Genomic DNA, 27,909 nt, shown 5'->3' on the forward strand with positions numbered 1-27,909 from the left:
AGATATACAAAATGAAAACGATCACACGGGGAGGCTGTTTTTCTCTGAGGATTATTCTGAAATCATCCTTCTAATGTCAGACCTAGAGTATGAAAGCAGCTGCAGTCAGCTGACAGCTTGTGGTTCTGTTCCGATGCATGTGGGGAAGGGGTGCATGGATTTTAAATGCATAATGAAACCCTTGTTTCGTCATCTGGAAGCAGGGATGGTAGCAGCTCAGGGGAGATGAAAGACCGTTATGTTGCTCTAGTAGAAGGGACGCCTTGTAGCACAACCAGAGGGCTCCGTTTGCAGCAGAAAAGATGCACTGAAGCAACACAGCACAACTGTCTTTTCTTTTTCTGGAAGGCTAGGGAATAAATGCAAGAAGCAGGTAAAAGCCTGAGACAGACATGCTCACAAGGAGGCTGAAGTTATTGTTTATGCTCCACTGCCCTTTACCTCTCTTGGTATCTTCCAGAGAAATCGGTGTAGATGTATTTTTAGCTTGCTGTGTATCCCGCTTCAACATGACCACATAATTCTGTCTTTACACCCATAAGCAGCTTTTACCATGTTTTCCTGTTTTCTGCCAGCTGCAGTTTTCAAAGGATGTCACAGCACTGGTAAGAAATGTACTGTAGCCATTTCTCTGATTTTTGTAAGGCATGTGTTTCTTGGTAGATCTGCAAGATGCTGGACTGTGAAAGCCTGCAAGTTGCTGAAAGCGAGCTAGATCTGCTGGTTAGCTGAATCTCAGTTGTAATATTGATTCTGTTACCTTTTAATGTGTGCCTGTGTTTTTGTTAGTTACTTGGTTTATTTCTTGCCAGTTTGCTTTTAATATTTCGTTTGCACTTAACTAATGCTGTCAGTGATATTTATTGCAGCCGTGTGTTTTAAGTACCTCGCCCTTCTCATCCTCAGCACTTTGCTCTTAGTCTAATGTTTATGGCTGCATTTGGGCTTTTACAACCTGTCTAATGCTAAGGCAGGGCATGTTGATTTGGCTGAATGGAGCATGTTATGATTTAAGCAGGAAACGCTGTAATATGTTACCACACCTAAGCTGTGTTTAAAAAAAATGTTTGGGAAAGATTTGTGCATCGGCAAGCTGTGTGCTGTCAGCTCTTTTAATTTCATATTGCCACTAAAGGAAGTGATGGCAAAGTCTAAAATAATAGCATTTGTATGTTCCGGGCAGATCTTGCATCGTTAGTTGTACAGTGGTTTCAGAAATGTCTTGATGCAAGGGAAACATGCAATATGTAAAGCAAATGGTTTCCTTAGGAGTCAGGTTCTTAAAATGCAAGGTAAGATGGAAATTGTGAAGCACCTAAAGAATATATGGCGTGTGATAGTCTGCATTCCACTCTAAGGAAGTGCTTATAAATAGCTGCCTGAGCATGTATGTTGGTGGTGTATTTGGGTTAAAAAATGGCACTGCTGTGAGTAGTATGGAATTCATGGAATAAGTAACATGTAAGATTATTTGGAAGGAGGGTGGGCGTTGGCTGCCAACAAAGACATTGCCACTCTCTACTCCCATTAGATATAGTAATTGTACCTTTTAGAAAAGCAATCTGTATTGAATGCAATAGTATTTACATAGGCTATATGTTTTCTCTATGTGGCAAAGAGCTGCACATTTTCTGAGGCTAACAGAATTCCTTATTTAACCTGTCGATTGCTGCATAATTTTAGCTTCCAGCATAAAAAAAGATCAAAAGGAGGAAATTGTGAAGCTGGGTTTGAGGATGTGTATGAGCAGAAATACTTGGTTTGGGTTTATGCTTACAAATCTCTGTGTTCTCTTAATCAGCTGCCATTAGTTGCTGGGATTTGCTGTTTGACTTATATAAAACATGCTTAATACTTTGTGGAGACTTTCCATTGTATATTTTCATAGGCAGGGAGTAATAATGAAGGCATTTGACACTTCTTGTTCTTTGAACAGTTACCTCTAGCAAAGAGCTGTTTCATATGAGAGGTCCTTGCCCTTCAAGGGATTTAGCTGTCTATGGATTCATCTCCCTGTAACATGGTGATGATTTCACATTCACATTTTTAGTAATTTCATTTCTTTTTGAATCCTCTTTGTATAGGCATATTCCCAAGATGCCTACCTGAAAGGCAATGAAGCTTACAGTGGTAATGCCCGCAACATACCTGAACCACCACCAATATGTTATCCTCGGTTAGCATCTCCACCTTCTGTCAAGGCACAAGATATTGAGAAAGCACCTTCTGACTCTTCACTTGGTAAGCAGCCAGCTAGTAGACCTGTACGGACATCAGCACAACCAGAAAAGGCCTACAGAATGGAAATACAAGTGCCTCCATCCCCAACAGATATTGCAAAATCTAACACAGCTGTCTGTGTTTGCAACAACGAGACTGTAAGAACTGTTGTTGTGCCTTCCGAGAAGGCTGTAGACTTGTCATCCTGTAGAATAAATCATACTGGTCCATCACATCGGATAGAGGAAGTAAGATATGGTCTTAAGGAACAAACCACTATTAAAACAAAAGCACGAACCACATCACCACCTTCTCCAATGCCCACTGCCATTGTACTTCCTCAGACGCCACTCACAAGGCCAATAGATCCCAATGGAATAGCTAGCAAGTCTGGAAGCTATGGAGGGCATCCAGAAGGGATCTCAAATACTAGATCTCCTACTCAAAGTGCAGGTTCTCCCTCTGTCACTACCAATCACTACACTTCTCCAAATGCCCACCAAACCATAGACTGGAAAAATTACAAAACCTACAAAGAGTACATTGATAATAGACGTTTGCACATGTATGGCTGCAGAACCATACAGGAAAGGTTAGATAGTTTAAGAGCAGCATCTCAGAACACAACAGATTATAATCAAGTGGTACCAAATCACAGTGTTTCACAGGTACGACGCAGAAGCACCTCTCATGATAGGGTCCCACAGTCCATTCAGATACGGCAAAGGAGTGTGTCCCAGGAAAGACTTGAAGATCCTATATTGTTGAAGGAGTGGCCAAGGAGTGCCTCTCAAGATGCTCTAACCTCACCATCTATCAGCCCCCAGAATCACAGGACACAGTCTTGGGACTATTTAGGAAAGCAGGGTGAAACATTAGAAAATTTTCACACTGAGAATCTTGTTGCAGATTCAAACAGAGACAGAAAAAAGACTAACAAGTGGACTGGCTTTACTGAGCAAGATGATCGGCGAGGTATTTATGAGAGACCCCGGCAGCATGCATTTCACTTGTCTCTTCGAGGCTCAAATTTTTCTGTGGCCCCGGGTGCTTATGGCTCAGATGGTAGACGAATAAACAGCAGAGCCTTAGGGTCAACCCCACAGTTACAGAAGGCTCCACCTGATGTAAAATCACTGCAGCCTGCCAGAGATTTGCCAACCTCTGGTGGAACTTCAAAGCCTACAACCGTTTTTCAGGAAAGATCATCTCACTCAATAGCTAGAAGCACAAGAAGCAACTCATTGAAGACTTCTGTACCCTATGCAGCAAAACCGTCGCTTTCCCTTAATCAGAGCCTGGATAGTGTTACTACCGCAGACCAAAGAGAACTAAATCATGTGTACAACAGTGGTTTGTTGAATCAACAATCAAGGATACAAGCAAAAAGTGTGCCAGGCCACAAAACAGAAATAGACACAAGTACTCTATCCCCTACTACCTGTTTAGCTTCTGCCAAATTTGTCCCACAGATGAGTGAGCATTTAACTACCTCTGTTAACTTGGATGTCTCTATTAGACAGAAGGTTCAAGAGTTTGAAAAGGAAAATATAAAAGAATCCGAGAGCCAGCCAAGGGATGTTGTAGATGAAGATACAGAAGCAGTTGTCTTGCGAGAAAAGTCTCCTTCTGGCCATCAGACACCACAGCCTTTGCGGCATCAGTCCTACATCTTAGCGGTAAATGATCAAGAGCCAGCCCCGGAGACTACTTGTTGGTTGCCCAATGATGCACGTCGAGAGGTCCATATAAAAATAATAGAAGAAAGGAAAGCTTCCAGCGCCAGCACACCTGGTGATTCCTTGGCATGCATTCCATTCATAGGTGAGCTAAACCATTGGTTTTCATCTCTCTGCTTCTGATACATGGCTTTGGATCTGCCACTTGGTTTTATTATTTTATATTTTTTTAATTATTATGCATCATTCTAGTTAATTTATTTGAGTTTCATAATTTTTGCGGGTATAATCTAGAAAATACAATGTTCAGCTCCAGTATTTCTAGGCCTGTTTCACAGCTGCATGTGTGGGAGCTGTTTTCCTGTAATGTTTTCCAGTGTGACTACAGTGTATGTATGATTATTGCAACTACTTGACTGGGGAAAGATTTTCTCCTGATTGGCACTGCCCCTCCTAGGTATGTGAGCAACCTGTGCCATTAGACCTTTTCCTGGTTCCGATATCCACAGACACATCACAGTTGTGTGCAGAAATGCCATGGGGAAACTGCTCCCATGCAACGGTGTAAGTGATGGGGCCTTAATCCCAATGATGTTAACAGGACATAAACATGCTTAATTTTCTGTGTTGCATCTAATATGTATTTACCTATAAAAACAGTAGTAGGCATTTTTGTGACATGACAAATGCTTAAGAAGTTAATATTTAATTTTAAAAGTTTTGCTATACACCCTCACTGCTACAAGTGATTTTAAAGGTTTATTCTGCAATAATTTGAATGAATCTGTATTGCCATGTGTGGCTCTTCCTTATTTAGCTCAGTCATTGCTGTCAATCTTTTGCAAAGCTTTGTAAAACAGAAACAATTGAATTTGTGTATGTGCACATATCTTTAAAACCCTAGAGTAAATATATAAGGTAATTTGTAAGGATAAAAAGCAGAAATGGGAAAACCAGACAGAATATTAAGAACATAGAGGTCAAGAAGATATTGAAGAATTGTGGTCTGGGTGTGTGTAGTGTGCTTGTCAGTTTGCAGCCTTGGAAGCAAGGAAAAGAAGATTGTGCTTGTTATGTAATAAAAGAGGCCCCCATGGAGGAACTGGCAAGTGAAGGTCATAGCAATATGCTGAATAAATTTGAAAGTGGGATTGGTAGGGGTGGGGGTGAAGTACAAGTTGTTGTTGTTGTTGTTGTTGTTGTTATGCACTTGATGTACTGTTAACATTAATCAGGCTTTCAGATGCTTACATATGTGGTTTTTGAGGCTGTGGTTGTGACAGTTATACTTTAACTCAAGTTGTAAGTTGGTTTCCTAAGAATATCTCAATGCACAGGTGTGCTGCAGCGTAGGTGCACAGAGAGCTGACAGTAGCTGCTGATACATGTGAAGGTCAGTTAAGTCATGACATTGCTGGAGAAGAGCAAAGTAGATGGCAATAATTTATATTAGGGCTGCAGTATTTAATTGATTGGTTAACCTTTCAATCGTTTAAATAGCTGCCCTAATTAACATTCTTATTCTATTTAATGCAGATCTTTGTAAAACAGCAGATGCTAATTAGTCTTAAGAGGCATCCCCCCTTCTTTCACATACAAAGCAGGGAATGCCTCTTCTAAGATAATGTCTTATATGATACCCATGCATTGTCTAGTAATGCAGTAAGTATACTTATGGCTTCAGAATTATTGGTTTTCCTCACATACATATTTATGAAGATTTTACTAAGACCTAAGTCAGTTGATCTCAGTAGGTCTGCCTATGACTTAACACTGGTTATCACCCATATTATAAATTAATAGTAAAATATTTTTAACTTTACTTTAATCACAGTGCAATACCAGGGCAAGGTATAATACAGTGGTACCTCAGGTTACATACACTTCAGGTTACATACGCTTCAGGTTACAGACTCTGCTAACCCAGAAATAGTGCTTCAGGTTAAGAACTTTGCTTCAGGATGAGAACAGAAATCGTGCTCTGGCGGTGCGGCGGCAGCAGGAGGCCCCATTATCTAAAATGGTGCTTCAGGTTAAGAACAGTTTCAGGTTAAGTACAGACCTCCGGAACAAATTAAGTACTTAACCCGAGGTACCACTGTAGTCTAAATTAAAACCAGTCGTAAAGTGAAACAGGTAAAAGGAGAAGATGAAACTACAGCAGAAGCAACCATAACAATAAAAACCAAAATCTGACCAACTACCCCACCCACAAAGGCCTGGTAAAAATAGACGGGTTTTCAATTTAATTAATTAAATCAATGAATTAATTCACTTAAACTCACATTGCTAATTGACTAACAGTTCTTTAATTGGTTGACAGACATAATTCATATGCTGTTCTTTCACTGAAGTTCATGGGAGCAATTTTGTCTCAAATACTCAAGTTTCATTGTCAGGTTTTAGTTGCCGCACAGCACCCATGTCCAGCAAGCAGCAGTGAGGGAAATTGTGCAATTTCCCAAATAGACTTAGAAAGCCTATATAATGTTTTTGGACCTACTGGTGGTATATTAATGCCCCGTGACTCTTCTAGATATTTTTGGACTCCAAATTGCATCGGCCTAACCAGCATGGCCCAATGGTCAGGGACGATGGGAGTTGTGGTCCAGCAATATATGAGGGTGACATGTTAGCCATCCCTGCTTAAGACTGTAGGAGAGGTTATACTGAAAACAGTAGGTGGCTGGAATAGCAGTGTGCAGGCATTCAGCTGCTAGATAGCTAATTCCACCCAGTATAGGTTTTCCCCTCAGAGGCAGTAGCCTCTTGCTAACCTCTATTCCCCCCCTCCATGTGCATCTTATGTCAGCATTATTAATTTCTGCAAAATCGTAGATATGTGAAGAATTAAATATACAGTACAGTAAAGACACAGCACCACATGTCACTGCTGCCCTGACTGCTACTACCAACCCAAACCCCTTTTAGAACTTGCTGTGATGTATTTTGTTTCTAAGAGGCCTCAATGAATTTTTTTTTAAAAAACTATTTAAAGAATTTTAATAGTTTTCTATAAGTGCTAGTTTAACTTGGCCTATTTAGTTTGGTTTGGATCCAGGGAGCTACTTAGATGTGCTAAGCCCTTAGACATCCTCAATGGGATCTTTAAAAAAGTTTTCCTTTGGAAAGTAGTTCCCATGCCATAAACTGCTTTTGAGGTTTAGTAGTGATTTGTTTTGTGGCACTGGGGGTAGAGGTGGGCAGGCATATAAATTTAAGAAAGAGAAGCCCAAAGACTCAGCAGTGCATGGAATAAGGAATATGGTTCATTGAATCACAGTCACTTAGTATATAATTGAGACTATCACCTAATTAGGGACGTGGGTGGCACTGTGGGTTAAACCACAGAACCTAGGACTTGCCAATCAAAAGGTCGGCAGTTCGAATCCCCACGACGGGGTGAGCTCCCGTTGCTCGGTCCCTGCTCCTGCCAACCTAGCAATTTGAAAGCATGTCAAAGTGCAAGTAGATAAATAGGTACCACTATGATGGGAAGGTAAACGGCGTTTCCGTGCGCTGCTCTGGTTCGCCAGAAGCGGCTTAATCATGCTGGCCACATGACCCGGAAGCTGTCTGTGGACAAACACCGGCTCCCTCGGCCAGTAAAGCGAGATGAGTGCCGCAACCCCAGAGTTGGCCACGACTGGACCTAAAGGTCAGGGGTCCCTTTACCTTTGTTGTTGTTTAGTCATTTAGTCATGTCCGACTCTTTGTGACCCCATGGACCAGAGCATGCCAGACACTTCTATCTTCCACTGCCTCCCGCAGTTTGGTCAACCTTTACCTTTATTATCACCTAATTAAATAAATCATAGTTGTTTTAATTGATTATTATTTTTATGTTTATTAAATTTACATACCACCTTTAATCCAAATATGACAGGGTGATATACACAAGAATACATAGCACAATAACAAGCAAAACAATAATGGCCCATCTACATATGTATGTACATGAGAAAAAGCAATAGTTCTAAAGAGAAAAAAGTTTATTTTCTTTGTTGTCAGGTGATGCATGAATGGTCACTTCCCATTCTCTCAGATAGAGGAGAAAGTGTAGAAGATGGTGCTTGCCATCTGCAGTTTTCATAAGATAAGCACCATTAAAGAATCTCATTTAAAACATCTGCTGACCCAAATATTTTAATTGATTCATTTGGCCAATGGATTGACTAAATGTTGCAGCCAAACTAATAAGAATATGAATAGCAGCTTCTGCGTGTACAAGAGAGCCAGTGTGGTGTAGTGGTTAAGAGCAGTAGTCTTGTAATCTGGGGAACTGGGTTCGATTCCCCGCTCCTCCACATGCAGCTGCTGGGTGACCTTGGCCAGTCACATTTCTTTGAAGTCTCTCAGCCCCACTCACCTCACAGAGTGTTTGTTGTGGGGGAGGAAGGGAAAGGAGAATGTTAGCCGCTTTGAGACTCCTTAAAGGGAGTGAAAGGCGGGATATCAAATCCAAACTCTTCTTCTTCTTCCAAAACAATTTGCAAAAATGAACTCAGTAGTGGTTACAGTGCAACAAACAAATTTTGATTGATTAAACAGTTACAAAATTAGTCCTGATAAATTTCTCAGCACATTTAATTAAAAAAGGTAAAAATCTTTCAGAATTACAGATTCTGTACTGAAAGTGAGAGAAGGTCTCTTGCCTAAGCCTACCCCACATTCATGGCAGATGTGATAATTTGATTCAGGCATTCTGTCATTGCATCTCAGCTCAGCTTTTTAACCACTGTGCTGCTGTTAATGTGTGTGTGTGTCTCACTAGGGATTTCTGAAAAGATGTCAACAACATATTTAAATGGCTAGTAAGCCAAAAGACAAACCATAGTTTTACCACAAAGTTGTGGCCTCTAAGGGGGAAAATGCAATCCCTGTAGCTGAGAGGTAAAATAGGAAATAAGGATTGAAAGATTTAACGTTCTCTTCAAGAGGACCGCTAGTCTAACTAGTACAGTGGTACCTCGGGTTAAGTACTTAATTTGTTCCGGAGGTCCGTTCTTAACCTGAAACTGTTCTTAACCTGAAGCACCACTTTAGCTAATGGGGCCTCCCGCTGCTGCCGTGCCACCGTAGCATGATTTCTGTTCTCATCCTGAAGCAAAGTTCTTAACCCGAGGTACTATTTCTGGGTTAGCAGAGTCTGTAACCTGAAGCGTATGTAATCCAAGGTACCACTGTATGCCCTTTGGAAAGGTAGCAGCAGCTTGGCATTGTGGTTTCATCGTACAAATGTGAAGCTCTTTTACTTCCAATTAGTAATATCACTGCAGATCCAAATTGGGGAAACAACTTGACTCCTTTATGAGGCAAACCGCAAACTTCATTTAGAGTTTGGGTTTGGCTCGTAATGGATTAAACAAATGTTAAAGAGTTCTGCTGGCAGCACCACTCTCTTTTCTTTCTCTAAAGATCTAGTGGCTGGTTGTAGGCACTCCATCAGATCCTCCCATTATCCTTGGTGCAAGGATTCATGGGGAGAAGTAGTTCCCATGGATTCATAAAATATTCCAAGAACAGCTGCAGGAAAAATTCCATCTTTGGGAAGCAAGGTTTTAAAATGTGGGTGGCTGAAGTTTTTAGCCCAGAAGAAACCCCAAAGTGGCTTTGGGGTGAGAGATCAGTAGAGGTTGCTCATTCCCCTCCCTTTAAGTCCCAATCCAATTGGAACTCTAGAGTGCCTTAGAATCAGGTGGTGAACACAGCTTGCCCCTGCCATCTACCTAGTCCAAGACATGTCTCCATGATGTCATCAGGGCTGAAGGGTCTGAAGATGCAAACTTGCCATGCACCCATTGCAAGTGAAGAAGTACTGAGGAGTATTGACGCCACGTGCTAATAGACACAGTTTATGAAACAATACATTTCAATAAAACCATTCCAATAACCCATAAACAAACCTAGTAAAAAAGTAACAAAAGCTTCAGCCGCAAGAACATTTCATCCAATAGGCCATCAACCAGCTTGCCATAATCTGTCAAATGCCTGGTATGTTGATTTTTAATGGAATTGGCTTGTGCCCAAGATTCTTCTCTCCTCCTTTTTAATATGATGAAAATAGTACTTGAATGAATTTTAGTTGGCTACCATTTTTAGTCTTTTCAGCTGCTTATAACCCCTAAAAGCTCATGCTAATTTTAAAGCAATTATTTCTAATATCAGTAAAAACTTTACAGACTTTGCTTCTTGCGTTTTCAGCAAGAATATTTTCAAATACAATATGATCCTGCTATATTAAAAAAGGGTTCAATAATAATAAAACAAATGTTCAAAGTTTGAGTGTAAACTAATTCCCATGAATCATTCACATTTCTGTGATATTTAATAATGAATATAAGGTTGCATTTCTGAACAGACTTACTTTGGAGTGATTCCCATTCAGTTCAGTTAAACTGACTTCCAAGTAAACAGGTATTGATTGGGCCTGCTGTTGTTATTGTTGGCTGTTAGCTTCCATCTGTCTCGGGTGACAACGGAGTGTCCCTCCGGTGTGAGATAAAAAATATCTCATATTGCTGAACCAGGTTTCATTCATTTATCTATATTAAATTCCTCCTGAATGAACTGTAAGATGCCAGTGGTATTATGAGACTTTGTGCTTGATTGTAACACTGAATCACAGTCGTCCATGCATTGGTAACCTCAAGGTTGGATTAATGCAGTGTGCTCTTTGTGGGGCTACCCTTGAGGCTGCATCTAATACTGAGTGTGATGGACAGGCTGCCTAAGGTAGCAGACAGTCATCAGCATATAACACATGATTTGCCGGCTTTGCATTGCCTGCCTGCTATTGGGCCAAGTTCCAGGTTTTGGTACTAACATATAAGACCCTATACAACTTGAGACCAAGTTACTTAAGAGACTGCCATACCACTTACAGTAGGTTACTGTATTCTGGAGCAGAGTATCACTGTGAAGTACCCAAAATACCAGAAGTCACTGCACAAGCAACTTGGAGCAGGACTTTCAGTATGGCTGCCCCCGTTTTGTGGAACACTTATCCCTCTGATATACATCAGGCGCCCATTATTTGTACTTTGCAGAAACAGTTGAAGACCTTTCTGTTTTGTTAAGTTTTTCCAGCATGTTTACTTGTGTTGTTTTTAAGCCTTTTTTTTGCATGCTTGTAAATTGTCTTGAGGCTCACATGAAAGGAGATACAACAATAATGATAACAGGAACAACCACCTTATGGCCATTTCTTACATTACCTCTGACTGATGCTTGCACCTTGGGAGGTTTTTAAGCCGAGGATGGTCATCTGTCACGTATGATTTAGTTGAGATTCCTGCATTGCTGGGGGTTGGACTAGATGACCCCTGGGGTCCCTTCAAACTCTACGATTCCATGATTCTGTATTCAGAGGTTGTAGCAATGTCTTCATGTTCAAAATTATATAGTCTAGGGCCTCTAGGCTCATAGGGCTCAAAAATTCTGACACCCCCTCCCCTTTCAAATAGCAGGATTCTGTGCCATATTGCAAACTGCTTTGAAAACTCCTTAAAGTGACATGAATGGTTTGTCAATACTGTATGAATGGCTGCTATTCATGAACCTGCAGATCAAAGGCCCTTGGGTGTTCAGAACTAGTTGCACAGTTCTTTGGATCCTGGCCATAATGTTGAACTCTAAAGCACATATCTGGCAGGAAGTTCACATTGGCATTTGGTGCTCTGCAGAGTCGAGGCTTAGCTATGAATGGATGTTAAACTGAAGACAGTAGCATGAAAGATTATTACTCCACAATATATGAAAGTTTGTTTTTGATGTTTGTGCCTTTGCTTTGTTGATATCGCTGCAGACCGTCTGAAATAGCTGTTTGCCTCTGTGTATGGTGTAGCTTACTGGAATATTACTCAAGTACCAAAGCGAAATTGATTCTGGCATCCTATTTTACGGCATTAAGATACATCAAGCAAAATTTAGTGTGATTCAATTAGAAGACTATGCCTAGGCAAATTTCTCATTTTTACCATTAGGAAGTTTTGAGGATTCCATGAAAATAACAGAAGCATACTTATCTTTCTAAACTGTATTCTGATTTCAATTCCTCCATTGTGACTTGACATCCTTCACACTACCTTACAGACTGGCCACAGTGAAGCTCTTTGCAGGAGTCGTGCTATGTACATCCTGAACAAATGGGCAGTGTTTTCTGTCAAGATTGTGCCTATCAGCTGACTGCACCATATGCTGTCCTGCCTGACAGTGCAAATGGATGATTTTTGTGAACACTGTTAATCTTTTCCTTCCTATTAAAAAGTAGAGGGGAGAGGTTGTAGGTGTGTGATTTTACAATTGTCTGACTAGTAACAGCATGTGAAAAAATGCATTGAAGTTGTTTATAGGAAGTTGGCTCAGTGTAAAATGAATGCTTGATATTTTAATAGCATGACATTTATTCAAGCTTGACATAACCGCTCCACATTCTTCAGGGATTCACAAGCTCTTTTTTGTAGGATAAATGTCATGTACAGTACTCTGGGAAATCATGTTGTTTCTAGACACACATTACCTTAATTCTTGGGTACGAGAGGAAATGGTTTTTACTCTGGTTGGAGTCTGAGGCACCCAAACAACTGCAAATACAGCTCTTCCGAAAGCTTCTTTTTTTTTAAGAGCAGCTAATGAGGAGAATGTGTTTACTTGGATAATAATAAAATTATTATTATTATCAGATGTCAAGGAAATAAACAACTATTTGGCTTTTGGAAGACATGTAAAGGCAGCCCTGTATAGGGAAGTTTATAATTTATGTTTACTTGTGTTTTTAATACTTTGTTGGGAGCCACCCAGAGTGGCTGGGACAACGAGATAGGCAGCTTATTATTATTATTATTATTATTATTATTATTATTATTATTAATCATCATCATCATTATCATCAGTAGGAGTAGTATGGATGTATGTTACAATGCATCTTGTTTTCAAGACCTGCTTTTAAGAATTATTCAGAAATAAAATCATTGTTAATAAGTGACAGTTGTATGAATGCAAGCTAATTATTCAGCTTCTTTTAAAGTGTCTAGTTTTCTAATCATTAGGAAGAATATTCATATTTAGCTGTGAAGTGTTTATGTGTGTTTAGTCTGGATTGTCCCATCTATAAGCTCTTGCTGCAATGTCTCAGTGTTTTAAAGGGGGAGATGTCAGAGAATTAGCTAAGTCCTTCTATTCTTGAAAATGTTGTTGTCATTATTATTTTGAAGAAGTCTGTTGTGTGCTTGCATGTGCATGTACTACCAAACTTGGATGCTACAGGCACTGCCTCCTTAAAGCAGAGCCATCAATTACGCTTTGAAAACACAATGCAGTACGTGCTGATGTGTTCATTCAAAGAAAAGAATAAACCTCTGTTTGTGAAGGCTTGCATATTTCAATGGGCCTTTCAGAAGCACAGCGTATTAAAATGCATAGCACCTAGAATCAATACATATTAATGATCAGAGTGCAACATGCTCTGGATTGCTGTACAGTTTTGTCCTGTACATTGAAAGTTTAGGAAAACTGCTTATCCTGTTATTTCTAGAATTTCATAGATCAGGCTTAATATTATCTTCTAGAAGACGTGCCTGGTCTGCATCTTTGCAAATCTGGGAATCTCAAGATTTTTAGGCTTTCTTGACTGTTGCAGGATGACTCTTGTGGCACTAGAAACTACAAGGTGCTGGATATGTACAGATTGTGATAACTTATATCAGCAATTACTGGAAGTGATAATTGGTATGTAGCAGTAGCAACTTTTGACGTACTAGAACTTGCACTGTGAATCTGAATTGATTATTGTAACAGGATCATTGAGTGTGCTTGTGCTAGTGCATATGTGCTAGAGGCATAGGCTTTCTGTGAAAATAACAAAAATTTCCCTTCTTTGCCTAGAGATTAATTATAATGTGTGTTTTGATTATTTATGCGTAACTTTCAAGTAGCTTGTTTTGCTTATTTTCAGTTTATTTTAATTGAAGTCTCACTTAAATGACAGCAGTCAGACACTTGATAGATTTTTTTAAAAAAAGATTTGTTTTATTGACAAATGTATATGTAATTAGATTTATATACAATCTTGTGAAAAATGTATTTCATGAAGAAACTGAACACTGCAATAGTACATTTTTTGTTCAGTTTAACATTTCTTCTTTTCCCCAGCTGTTGTAAAAGTAACAATCTTATTTTTGCTTTTCATTCAATTATCTCATTAATAATATGAATTAGATTGTATGTATTCTTTAATTAATTTGATTTTTTCCCCCTCTTCAAAAGTGCAGCAAACTATTTTTAATCATTTTTCTCCTATCTCTTCTGGAATGGCATTGGAATGTCTGTGCCACACCTAATTATCCCAGGTTGGGCCAATTAATTGACACTTTTTAAGATTTAGTAATTCGCTGTGTATTGCCTTGTAGATGAGCCAGCTAGTCCCAGTACTGACCATGATATCGCCCACATTCCGGCTTCTGCTGTTATTTCAGCATCTGCCTCACGCGCTCCCACCATTGCTACAGTTCCTCCTAGCCCTACCTCTCTTGTCCCTTTTCGGCGCCAACTATCCCATGACCATGGTAAGTCACAGCTGTCATGGCTTCTTTAGTTAATCCATTGATGAAATGTGGTGGTCGTGTTTATTTGTTTTTTTAAATAAATGGATATGCACTTGTTTTGACTGCAGAATCTATCAGGACTAGTGTTCTGGATGGTCAGTTCCCTGCAAAAAGTGAAAGGTCCAAATCTTATGATGAAGGACTGGATGACTATCGAGAAGGAAAAATGTAAGTCCTGAATGAAAATATCTAAGTGCATCTGTGAATATATGCTATATCCAAGTGTGCATTCAGATATGTTGACACTAATATCTACTCTCCATCTATAGGTCCATAAAGCATGTATCTAGCTTAAAGGGAATTAAGGTCAGTAACTCTTTATTCAATATAATTGTTATCAGCTGTGAACATTGTTATCAGCTGTGAAAATAAGAGTACCCAGTGATGGTGGTGCTGAATGTTTAAACATTATGGTGAACAAAAGTATGTGAGGATATAGGCTTTATTAATGGAATTGCTTTACTACATTGAATTTTTGGATACTGATACCTTGCAGAGACCTTTTGTTGGGGGCAGAGCCAGTGCATTGCATGCATAAAGTATCTAGGTTTCATCACCGTTATTGCAAGTTATAAGGATCAGGTGGTAGTTGATGGAAAACTCTTTTGTCTTCCTGTAACTCTGGAGTGCTGTAGACAGATGTACCAGACGAATAAATATTCTGACCTAAGTATAAAGCAATTTAATATGTTCCTATATAGCTGGATGATAAGTGGTTCACAGTATCCAAATCATGTGTGCAGCCAGCTTAAGAACTGCAGCCACCTATATGTATGATACAAGTGAGCTAGGATTGGTCTAGGCTAGGGCATAGGTAGGCAAACTAATATCTGCGGGCCGGATCAGGCCCAATTGCCTTCTGGATCTGGCCCGCGGTCCGGGAATCATCACGTGGATCACCAGCGCACACGTTCTTTCCCTCTCCCTCACACAGCGGCGCCGGTAGCACCGGCGCCTCCTCCCTCCCTCCTCCTGGCTTCTCCCCGCCCTGCCTAGAGGAGGAAGGGGGCTGGGCTTTGTTGGTGCCAGCAGCAGCAGCAGCGCTTGAGTGGCTGCCATTTTAAGCAGCCCCTCTCTGGAGCCCTTTCGCGCACTGCTCAGCATCCCGCCACCACCGCCAGCCCCTGCCGCTCACAAGACGCAGGTAAGCAGCCACCGGGGCTCGTGGTGCTCTTGCATCATTCCCCTCCGCAAAAAGTATAGTCCAGCCCCCCACACGGTCTGAGGGACAGTGGACCGGCCCTCTACTGAAAGGTTTGCTGAGCCCTGGTCTAGGGACACAGTGAGGCTCTCCAGTGACTGGTTGTGCTTTGTCCCCATCTGTCCCTCTTGAAGACAGGCAAAATGGGGGCATGCAGAGACTAGCAGCAACAAGCTGCTGAATAATTGTACTGTGCAGCTGATGTTAGCTACCTGTCCCTGCTTTCTCCTTGCATCCACCTTCCTGCCCAAAAAAGAAAGAAGAGGTATTGTTCCAAGTGAGTAAAGAGGTGGTTGATCATACCATGTTTCTTTAATTACAAAGTTGATTCAGTATGGTGTTTTCTTTAGGCCCCAGATAGCCAAACATCTTCAGAAAACTCAGGGTCCAGAAAAGCTTCTTCTTCAGAGGTCATCGGTGATGTCTCCAAGGAAGGATGCCTTCATTTTCGACAGCTCGGCACAGAGAAGGGAAAGGTACTGCTTTCCCCTAATATACAGCTAATAGTAAATACAAATTGTGTAGCTAATTATTTAGATGCCTTGTTGTCCGTATGTCTTTTTTTACTAGAAACTACTCGTGTTTGCAGGTTTTTCATTGCAAGCTGAGAGGGCTAGATACTTGTTTGCTTTTCTTTCAGCAGCTCTTGAAACATTCCCAGCATCTATCAGGATGTATTTGAGACTGTATTTCCAAATATGATTGAAGCATGCAGACTTGATACACTTGCAGCAGTGTTCTGTTTCTCTGGCAATTAGAGTGAACCTAGGGAACATTAATGAAATTAGGGGAAGCCTTTTGCATGTCAGGTTCTCTGTGCTCCATAGTAAGAACAAATTGCTGATTCTCCAGGCTGCCAGCAGTACTGAATTAGCCAGAAAATGTTTAAGCCCGAAAATGAAATGTATGGAAGTGGTGTCAGTAAAAGTACTTCTTGTATTTTTTGCACTCTGCAAAGAAACTGTCATGTTTGGCTAGGGAAGTATTTTAGCAGCAGCTAGTCAGTGAATCTGTCAGAAAATAGTGTGGTTGCATAAATGTCTACTTATTTATTTTTGCACATGTTACAATATTCTGTACAACAGGGGTACCCAAACTTTGGTCTGTGGACCACCAGTGGTCTGTGAGTTTCATTCAGGTGGTCCACCACATGTCAACTTTAAATATTTATATTGATTTTTATTCACATTTTAATGGTTTTTAAATTCTTATAGTATATTTTATTGTATTACCTTAAAGTTCTATGACATTTGAATTGCAATCCAATAAAATACAGTATAAGAAATAAAAGAACCATTAAAAATATGATTAAAATCATACAGCATCTCGCGCAGCACATTATAATTTCTAAAGGGGCAGAAAAATCATTAAGTGGTTCGCCAAGACCCTCAGCAATTTTCAAGTGGTCGGGGGGTAGGAAGTTTGAGAATCACTGCTGTATAATATCACAGTCATTTGTTTCAGAATAGCTTTTCAAAAGTTAATGCCTGGGAGGCTAGTCAGAGGTTGCTTCTCCCTCTCTTTTCTCTCCTACTGTTGAATTTGGACCTAAAGTTCTTCAGACTAAGGACTCGTTGTTGTTGTTTTTCTGTAAAGCATCTTGTCTGTCCGTTTTACTTTATTCAATAATAATGCTGGTTCATCTTTTCCAGAGAGTTAGTGGGAGCATCCGGCCGTGGAAGCAGATGCATGTAGTCCTGAAAGGTTGCTCTTTATACTTGTACAAGGATAAAAAAGATCAAACTCTGTCCTCTGAGGAGGTGCAGCCCATCAGCATCAATGCTTGTTTGATAGACATTTCGTACAGCGATACAAAAAGGAAGCATGTATTTCGACTCACCACGTCAGATTGCGAATACCTGTTTCAGGCTGAAGACAGAGATGACATGTTAGCATGGATTAAGGCTATACAAGAAAATGGCAACTTAAACGATGAGGTGGTGTGCTTGTTAAGTCTTTATTTCTCCCCTCTGGTGTCTGTTATATACTTTGTCAAAGGGTACAGAACTATTCCCATTGAATATGGTGACATTCTACTGAACTGAAAGAAGCTGGTGTTTACTGAAGTATAATTAAAGTTTGACGGCATGCATAGGTTTCTTCATCTTAATGCTATGCACTTTCTCTTTCAATGATGGGCAGTAGCCCAACTGTTTTGCATGTAGCTGAATTGAATATATTATTATTTATTACTTTTTAGATTTGTATACCGCCTTTCATCTGAAGATCCCAGGGTGGTTCACAATTACAACTGCATTATGAAAAGCAGCTTAAGTAGATTTATTAGTGGTTAGTAGGTAGACTAACAATGATTATTATTTTAATAATCATTGTTAGTCTACTATTATTTTAATCCACTATGGAGAACAGTCCTATTATTTAAATAATTATGTGTTAACACACTGTAAACTCAGTATAAAATACCAAGGGGGGGGATTGAATCAGTCAGTAAGAGAAATAGGGGTACAGGGATGGAGATCTGTGTCCATTTGGATGTTTGTTGGGCTACATCATTGGCATTGCTGTCTGTTGACAATGCTGTCTGGGGCTGATGGAGTCCATTGATATATGGAGCACCACATGTTCCTTGTCCTTGACTTACAGAGAAGTGTCAGGGTCAGAGTCTTAATTAGAATATTTTGAAAGAGAAAGTAGAGAAAATTATTGAACTTTCTTTTTTAACTACTACTGAAAATTTGCACGTTATTCAAGTAAGATAACTGTCTTAAGGGAGACGTTCTGTGCACATTTACCAGGAAGTAAACACAATGAGACTTACTTTTGAGTAAAATTGCATAGAGTTGTGCTGTGTGGTTCCTAACTCGGCCAAGAAGCTCTGGGTAACTTTGGGCCAGTCAACACCTCTCAGCCTACCTTGCCTCACAAAGTTGTTGTAAGGATAATATGGAGAGTGTATGATGTATTCCTCCACCTTGAAATCCTTTGAGGAAAGGTGGGATATAAATAAATAAGCTCTAGTAAACTATTTTGTTTGACCTCTTTAACAACAACATCATTTGCCAAGGGAAGTGGTTAAAATTATTTAACTACTTTAGACTGGTTAAAAAGTAGGCTCAGTTACTTTTACTGAAGCTTAGCTAACTGTTAATTAACACTGCTTTTTCGGTTGTACCTAAACTGCTTTTACAGTGCAAGTCTATGAATATCTACTCAGAAGTAAGTCCCACTGAATTCAGTGATACTTACTCCAATATATGTATTTATAGATTGCAGTTTTTTGTGAATTTGTGCTACTTAGTGTTTTTCCTTCCTGTTCTTATTAATCATTTTCAGTGTATGTAACTTCTAATGGTGAATGATTAAATCATAGATGGTCTGAATTTCCATTTAATGATCTAATGTTCCATATGAAGTACCCTGTTGCTATGAAACCCAAATTTAATTGGCTATCACCCACACCTTTTGCACATCTGAAAATGCTATCCAATAGTGAGGTTTAAATATTTTAAAATTGTAGCAGAGATCAGGGTGCAGAGTCCTGACATAACTCCTCTTGGACTAGCAATCTTAGTACGTTTACCTGGAAGTAATTCCCATTAAACTTAACCAGGCTTTACTTCTGAGTAGACTTGTATAGGATTGCACTGTTGTGCATCCATTACTCATGGACATTGAGGCTACTTCTGACACTATCAGTTGTTAGTAGCAGCCAGGAAGAGTGTCTGGTAAAAGTGGACTACATTGAATGTGAATCTGCAGATAATGTGTTTGATGTGGAATTGATTTATAAGAATAGTGCGCTTAAAACACACACACACACACACACACACACACACACACACGGGCAGATGTGAATATGAATAGTTGGAGATCTTTTACACAGGTATTAGTCATAGTTTCGAGCTACTCTGTTTCTTGGAATACTATGATTGTTCCCGGAGAGGATTTGTCATAAGAGCATGACGAGAAGGTGTTGCTGTTTTCCACAGCTGTTGCAATGCCTGTGTAGATTGGTAGGCAGTTAGTTGTGATTTTTAAGAACCATTAGTCACATAAAGTTAATTGAAGATAAATGCAATTCAGGATAATGGTATACTGTTTACACATTTTTGTCCTCAGTGCTTTGGCTTGTAAAATTACCAAATTCTTTCAGATGTTTTCAGCTATGTCTGCAATTCAGTGTGTAATAGCAATGCATGCTCAAGGCAGGGGTAGCCAACCTGGTGCCCTCCATGTTGTGGACTGCAACTCCCATTGGCAATGCTAGCTGGGGTGATAAGCATTATAGTTCACAGCATCTGGTGGGCACCCTGGTTTAAGACGCACAGCATCTTATACACTTCTGCCCTTCCTGTGTCTTCCCTGCCCACTTTTCTTTTCCCCCTTTTAACGTGTTACATACATTGACTATATATGCATGGCCAAATCCTGGCTTAATGAATGAAACAAGCCAGAATTCAGAAGTCCGGTTTAAAACATGGTTCTCTATTATAGTTTCTTTGGAAGCCAATAACTGTAGTTTCTGAGTTTGGATGTAGCAATGGTCAGCTAAGGTTCCTTGTGTGTTTCCTTGCTTGCAGGAAGTGTGTGGGTACATGAAGCTTGCACATATCTGAGCTTATAGTTATCCTACTTTGTCTTTCTTCTGGTTTACTGTCTCTTGAATGTGGCTAGATAAACAGAGTTATTTAAAACAGGGTCTGAACAGTATTTCTCAATTCATTTTACAGAATGCAGGGGTCACAAGCAGGGACCTAATTAGGGGGAGAATTAAAGAATACAACACAATGATGAGGTAAGCAGCCATGTTGCAGTCTAATAGCTCATTTGATCTGAAACATTGGCCCTCTGCTTATGAATAATATAATTTATTTTTTCAGTGCTTCGAGCGGCAAAACTGAGCCATCTCCCAAAACACCTCGTCAGACCCTGAGTATAAGGCAGACACTTCTTGGTTCTAAAACGGAGCAGAGAACTCAGAGTCCTCATTCTCCCAAGGAAGAATCGGAAAGGAAATGCCTTGCTAAAGGTTAATGTATATCAATACCATTACTAGTTTCAGCTCTTCCAGATTTACACCAGAAGAAAGAGGATGGTAACACATAGGAAATGACTTTTAGTCATTGGGCGCTTGTAGGAGTTTCATGGACTCTTAAAACATGAGTATCCAAAGCACTCCCTCCATATAGCCAATAATAAGGAAGCCCCTCCTGTGCTGCAAACTTTTCTTGCTCACCAGTAATAGGGAATCTAGGTTAGGTGAACAACCTGATGGGCTGGATAGCACAGTACAAAAAAACCATGCATGTTTAATTTCAGGAATCTTTTAGTTTCACAAACAGTTTAGAATTGTTGGTTTCAGTCTTCTTAAAAATATACTTTATTGTATATCCCTTCACTCTCAATAGTGTTGTTATATTTTATTTTTCTCAGTCACTTTCTTTGTTGGGGGATTTGGGTTTTGCTATAGAATAATGAAGAAGCTTTAGCACGCTTGTTGTTGAAAAAACATAGTTTTGTTATTCATTGCAATCAAGTATTGTTGCAGACCTTGTTAACAGAAGACTTTGCTGCCATTATGATTTTTAAAATTAATCGCTCCCTTTCCTCATTTACATAAAATGTAATATGTCAGTGCTCAAGTGCAGTGTATTTATGTGAGTTCTGGCAGTGAAAGTATTGAATAAATTTTACAATAATAAGATCAATTACCCTTAATTACTATTGAAGGTTTTCTGCATTGCCTCAAATCAGCAGGTAAAGTTTTTAAAATTGATGAGCATATGTAACCAGCATGGATCAAAGCTGTTTTTCTACATGTGCCTCATGCAACTTTAGATAGAAACCATTGAAATATATTCAACAAAACTAGACCATTCCAAAGTGTAGGCATGCTTTTACACAAGGACCATGACATCACCAAAGATGGTCCAGAAGTATTCATCTGCTTTAGTCCAAGGTCATTTTTTCCTTAATCTTTTTCACAAAGATTTTCTCAAGTAATTGTATTTGATGGTATAATGTATTTAACTGGTTGGTGAAGTAATGGAAGCTGTTTCTGAATATTTTTTAGGGAGGGCTACTTCCAAATGAATTTCTTGATGTGTTGGAAACTTGCTTCTTGTTATTAATTGGGAAATGTTGGGAGGTGGTTTGGAAGCCAAAAGTGGGTTGTCAATAAGAAAATACAGGTAACACATTAACGATAATGTTTGTGGTGGTTGCTGGATCTGTGTAGGTTTCCTGTGTATATGGTCTTGCTGCTTATTCTGATAGTTTCACCAAGAAAGAACTTATTTGGAGTCATCTTCAATTAGATCATGGAATGTTTTTTTAAAAAAATCTGTTTTCTGTGTTGCTTTTGTCCCTTTACGAAAAAGGTGAGACGAGCCCGCCAAAAGGTACATGGCGAAACATTCCCAGTATCATGAGAAAAACCTTTGAGAAGAAGCCATCTGCTGCTGGGACTTTTGGGGTCAGGCTAGATGACTGTCCCCCTGCTCAGAGCAACAAGGTCTGAGTTAAAAATCACGCATTTACATTTTGCTTTGAAAATGTGTCTTGTGTTCACAAAACATTATGGGGAAGAAGTAGTAAATCTCTCTCTCTCTCTCTCTCTCTCTCTCTCTCTCTCTCTCTCTCTGATTTTTCAGTATATTCCACTAATAGTTGATATATGCTGCAAACTTGTTGAAGAAAGAGGCCTTGAGTATACCGGTATTTATAGGGTTCCTGGGAATAATGCTGCTATCTCAAGCATGCAAGAAGAGCTCAACAAAGGGATGACTGACATCGACGTTCAAGATGATGTGAGTGATGCCATGTGTATTTCTGCCTCTATAAAGTTTTCCGTTAACTATAGGCTAACAAGAATGCTCTTGCTTCTCAATTCTTAGAAATGGAGAGACTTGAATGTCATAAGTAGTTTACTGAAATCCTTCTTCAGAAAGCTTCCAGAACCCCTCTTCACTAATGGTGAGTTTTCACTTCCAATCAAAATGGCCTTTTTAAAATAAAAGCTGTGTTGTAAATTCCTTATGGTAGATTAAACCAAATAACTGTTGTGATAATTTCTAAAGAGTGTCTAGTTTACTCCCAGTACTTCTGCCTGTTACACTACTGAATATATAGTCTTGTTGCTTGATGAACTATTTTTCTTCCTTCCTTTTCCACTTATCCCAAGGCATGAATTCAGTCGTTAAACATTGCTCTCATTCATTTCAGTGTTCCTTAACCCCAACCACCTTCATTTACCAGTTTCTAAAAGGGATTTAAGACAGGGAATGGGACCAGTAACTCAGCTTTGGATGCAGAAGGTCCTAGGGTCAGTCCTGACACCTGTAGCAAAAAGGAGCAGGTAGAAGGCGATGGGAAAGTCTTTCCTCTGCCTGAGAATCCTGAAGAGCTGCTGCCAGACAGAGTAGACAGTGCTGAGTTAGATGGAACTGTGGTATAAGGTGGCTGTCTTTGGACTGGCTGCACAAATTGTGGCCCAACTCCATCAATCATATGTTGTAGGGTGTCAGGTGTTTGGCTTTATAAGCAGGAGCTTTCGTGAAGCCCCCGTGAGCTGCCATTCATGGTTGTTGAGTTGTATTTGGGTGGGCTGGTCACAAGTCATGCAGGCCTATTTGTAGGCAGGTCACAAGTTGTTGCTCACAAAGAACATGCTCAGAACTTGTTGCTGTTTCTGCAGTTGTTGCCTTTTAGAAGCCCTGCTCCTGTGCCTTTTGAGAGCAGCTTGAGATAGAAATTGAGCCAAGGCTTCACCACCTGCAGTTTATGTGTGCCAGGTTCCACGAAAAAGGTGCTTAAAGTAGCTGTTAAAGGTGGAGTTATATAGCTCTTGGAGGTTATGGTTTATATTAATATATAGTCTTTTGCAAAAAAAAATAAAAAATGTGCATGTCTGAGAAAAATCTAAATTTGAGTTGCTAGTCACTTGACCCTGGTCAATGAATCACTTAAGTAAAATCTATACTTTGATTTCAGTTTGGGAAACTGTTGTATTTTTTTTCAAAAAGAAAGAGGGGAGATTGAAATCAATAAATGCTGGAGTAGGTTTGGACTTGGTTGTTTAAGAACAACCCCCCCAGACAAATCTTTCCTTATTTGAAAGTGAATAGTTACAATACAATTAACCAGTAGTATCTAGATGATCTGAAATTTATCCTAACATTGTCAGATGTAGTTTTATTCAGGCAGACTCTGTACATTCATTATGGTTTTGTCCAAATGCAATAGTTTCAGATAAAGTACAAATGAATGACAGGGTATAATTTTAAGCCTCATTTAATCACTGTTTGATAGAAATGAGGTGTGATTTTTTTACAATTAAACTTCACATCATGTTATTAGAACCTCTTATGGAGTAAATTTATAGCCTATATAATATGTTTTTGTTGAATTTCTAGTAGACAGGATACAGGGACTCAGGCAGGCTGAATCATCTGCTTGCTTTATGATGAATTTATAATGTGTATTCCACTCCTTTGCTCAAGTCATATTGCATTCCTTTTCTTTTCCTAATAAAAAATCTGTTAGATTGTATATGATGTCCTGCAATAAAATAATTTTTTTTCTCTTCAGACAAATATGCAGATTTCATAGATGCCAATAGAAAAGTAGATCCTGTGGAACGACTAAAAACACTAAAAAGGCTGGTATGCTGATTTTATATACCCACTTAGGCAAATTATTTGTGGTTATGTATGATTCTTTTAAAGCTGTGTGTTATAATCATGTGTTTCAGATCCGTGATTTACCTGAACACCATTATGAAACACTCAAATTTCTCTCTGCACATTTGAAAACGGTGGCAGAAAACTCGGAGAAGAACAAGGTAACTGGATTATGTGTTCAGAGGGTTTATATTCAGGATTATTGGGTTTCAGGGGTTTGGTTTGGTTTACCAAGTCATAATGACAGCACTCTGGTTTTCATGATATTAATAATAGTCCAGACCATTTGGGCCCTCACTTCTTTTTGAACCTGTGTTCACTTTTTCCACTTGGCGAGTTTTCAGCCATGGTGTGAGTGTGGGGAAAACCTGTGAAAAGCAGGTGAAGAAGCATAAAGGGACTTTGAAAAACTCATGAGCTGCTGTAAAATAGTGGCCACCCCAACTCTTAGTGAGCTGCTTTCCAGTTGAAGTTTGGGGGAGAAGAAGGAAATCCAAGCCTGAGATGAGGGGGATGGGGATGGGGAATTGTTGTGTTGAACCAGAGATGTTTTGCTTTCTTTCTCCAAAGTGGTGAACTCAGGTCCACAGCAATGTTTCTTTCCCTCCAGCTAAGCTGCATCTAGGGCTAATGGGCAGAGGATGGATGGGAAGCCCCCAGGTGGAGTTGCTGCTGCATGGTGTGCTGGCTAGGAAACCCCTAGGAATGAGCAGAGGGCTGCAAGATTAAGACCTTTTTCAGGAGAAATGTACCATTTAGATTCAGTCGGGAGCAGCTGCAGCTCCCTGGTTAGCTTGCAGAACAGCAGCTGCCTAGGAATGTTGTGTGTGCAGCATTGGCTTAGAGCCTCAGAACTTCTTAGGGGAGCAACACTGAGTTCTGCATCTTTTGCTTGGGAGGCCGCTGAGAAGGAAGGGAAGGATTCATTTGCTAACATTTGCGGTTCTTTACGTCCTGAAGAATCATAGAATTGTGGAGTTTCAAGAGACCCCGAGGGTCATCTAGCTCAACCCCCTGCAATACAGGAATCTCAACTCAAGGTGGCCACCCAACCTCTGCTTACACCCAGTATGATTAGAAAATGGTGTGCTAAACGGAGCCATGTTTTGGACACTTGTCAGCATTGGGGTTGGAGGGCGGGAGGTTGCCAAGGGTTGCTATGCTGTTCTTTCATCTGCGGAGTGAACAGCTAGAAATCTCTAGTAAAATCTGCCCTTTTGTCAGAAAAAAACATAAACGGGACACTGTTGGATTAAACAAACTATTTGCCCAACCCAGCATCCTTTTCCCCACAGTGACTCACCAGACCAGGTGCCTTTGGGAAGCCGACAGCACATGCATGCAGTAGCACTCTGCTCAGGTTTCCCAGGACCTGTTATATAGAGGCACATTGCTTCTTATACGGGAGATAATACCATGCCTAGTAGCCATCGATAGCCCTATCCTCTATAAATTAATCTAAAGTCAGTCTTTGCTGATGTGAAAGTATGGAACTGCATTCCCTTCTGCAAAGGAGTAAATCACATTTGTTTTCTTATTGTCAGATGGAACCAAGAAACCTGGCGATAGTATTTGGTCCAACTCTTGTGAGATCATCTGAAGACAACATGACACACATGGTTACCCATATGCCAGATCAATACAAAATTGTAGAAACACTTATCCAAAAAGTAAGTGAGTTTATTTCGCTGTCCCAGGAAAAATTATGCAGGCAGAGCTGCTCGCTTTAGCTAGACTGGGTTTGATTCTGATTCTTCTTTTTTGATCTGCTCAATCCTCCTTTCCTTATATTTCGGCGTCGTCCACATCTTCATGATTTCACTTTTGTGGGATTTTTCACTTCTTTTATTTTAAATTGTAGCATGACTGGTTTTTCGCAGAAGATGATGCTGAAGAGCCCCTTGTAAGTACTGACCCTTAACTATTTGGATTCTGCCTCTCTTAATTTAGGCCCAACAGTAAAGTATCTCTACAACGAGCACAGATTCTCCATATGTGTGAAACTTGCTCATCACAAGCAACTTTCTACCCCTCTACTACCGTGCAGTAATGAAAATAGCAGATAATGTGCCACTCACTGTGAAGTTGTCTCAAATAGAATAGTTCCCCCTCTCCATTTCCCTCTGTTTTGGGGGCGTGCCCCCCCCTAAAGTTTTACGGAAATGTTCGATTTATTGAGGAATTGGTTCTTAGGTGAATAATTGCAGTTTACTAAATACTGTTGAATCGTGATGAAGCCTCTGACTTTGACACAATGATGAAGAGACCTTTGTTTATTAACTGCAGACAGCAGTTCAGGAGGAAAACACAGTAGAATCTCAGCCAGTGCCAAACATAGATCATTTACTCACCAACATTGGAAGGACGGGAGTATCTCCTGGAGACGTATCAGGTAACTCTTGCCTGGACAGTGCTAGTCTGTAGGCTAGAAAACTCTCTTCTAATCTTTTGTTATAATCTTCTATTTCCTTTTATTTGCTAATAACTTGATTTCCCCCCAATCTAAATGATTGAAAGTGTTTTGTTTAAAGGAGAACAATGGTTAGGCATGTTGCATGCATGTTCTATGTCCGGGATGCATTCTTGGACAACCGAATTGTAATTCTGAGACCATGAGAACTATGCATGCTCACAATTGTGTCATTAACCATGGTTTTTCGTGTAATTCTTACCACGAGGTGAACAGGATTCCTGCTAGTGTGTAAGTGGTCGATGGGATGGCAGAAAGCTTTAGCTTCCAGGTTCTGTTCAAATTGCACTGATTTGCAAAGTCAGGAAGGCTTAAAGTTCACTTTGTTTGAAAACTAACCACAATTTTTCCCTAAGTATTTTGTAATAGGGTATGTTTCATATTTTGCTAAACAAGTTACTTCTATTTAATGACTGCCACCTTATTATTCTGCTAAGTACTACTACTGTTGCAAAGCTCTTACTCTCTTGGTGACGTTTTCCCACACTGCCACCATAACTGTTTCACTAACCAAGCATGTTGTTGATCACAAATGTTATCCCTTTGTTTCTAGTTTGTGTTTTAGTCCGTAGAAGACTTTTTTCAGCATTTTATTGAAACAGTCCCTCTATCCTGATGTTGAAACAGGAGAAGTGGGAGGAGTCTATCACACGGTGATGTCACTGGTGGACTCTGTGATGTCACTTATGGACAGCTGGAACTGTAGGAAGAAGGAGGACTGTTGCCCACATTGTAGCTGCCTTGTCTGCAGAAACCCCCGTTTCTTGTAAATGCACAAAGAATTAGTTGATCTGTACTGTAAATTTTTTTCTTTTAAAGAGTATTTGAACAGATCAGTGCTACTTTTTAAAAGTGTTTCTGCTGTTTCTTGTTATTTCTGAAGCAGACCCTGAGGAGAAATAGCATGGTATGGTCCACCAGTCTTTCTAGTCATTAGCCATGTGTCAGAAGGGGCATGGCATGGGGCTCAGCTCATTAATTCTGAGGTTGGGATGGGGACCCCCTGAGAGTTTGGAGAATGGCAAAGTCAAACATCGTTTGGTCACTGTGCTAGCCCCTCCTTATCCCCTTTATAGCTGTTTAACCTCTGTCC

The 27,909-nt window shown here is 39.9% G+C and overlaps 1 protein-coding gene across 8 annotated transcripts in view; it reads left to right on the plus strand.

Annotated features, from left to right (window-relative positions):
* The window catches only part of ARHGAP21 (Rho GTPase activating protein 21), a 102,928-nt gene that overhangs the window by 70,615 nt on the left and 4,404 nt on the right, over positions 1-27,909 (plus strand). For 4 of the 8 annotated variants that reach the window (XM_077936839.1, XM_077936841.1, XM_077936838.1 and 1 more), the window contains exons 7-23: positions 576-605; positions 2,085-4,044; positions 14,309-14,464; positions 14,572-14,671; positions 14,773-14,809; positions 16,055-16,180; positions 17,357-17,641; positions 20,396-20,460; positions 20,546-20,694; positions 22,046-22,179; positions 22,319-22,474; positions 22,562-22,640; positions 24,255-24,328; positions 24,418-24,507; positions 25,891-26,016; positions 26,208-26,249; positions 26,633-26,738. In XM_077936839.1, coding sequence (XP_077792965.1) covers positions 576-605; positions 2,085-4,044; positions 14,309-14,464; positions 14,572-14,671; positions 14,773-14,809; positions 16,055-16,180; positions 17,357-17,641; positions 20,396-20,460; positions 20,546-20,694; positions 22,046-22,179; positions 22,319-22,474; positions 22,562-22,640; positions 24,255-24,328; positions 24,418-24,507; positions 25,891-26,016; positions 26,208-26,249; positions 26,633-26,738 — 3,715 coding nt within the window. The remainder of the gene's footprint in view (positions 1-575; positions 606-2,084; positions 4,045-14,308; positions 14,465-14,571; positions 14,672-14,772; positions 14,810-16,054; positions 16,181-17,356; positions 17,642-20,395; positions 20,461-20,545; positions 20,695-22,045; positions 22,180-22,318; positions 22,475-22,561; positions 22,641-24,254; positions 24,329-24,417; positions 24,508-25,890; positions 26,017-26,207; positions 26,250-26,632; positions 26,739-27,909) is intronic. The other 4 variants (XM_077936840.1, XM_077936844.1, XM_077936845.1 and 1 more) reach the window with 3 other exon arrangements.

Source organism: Podarcis muralis, chromosome 12 (genome assembly GCF_964188315.1).
Source record: "Podarcis muralis chromosome 12, rPodMur119.hap1.1, whole genome shotgun sequence".
Taxonomy (NCBI): domain Eukaryota; kingdom Metazoa; phylum Chordata; class Lepidosauria; order Squamata; family Lacertidae; genus Podarcis; species Podarcis muralis.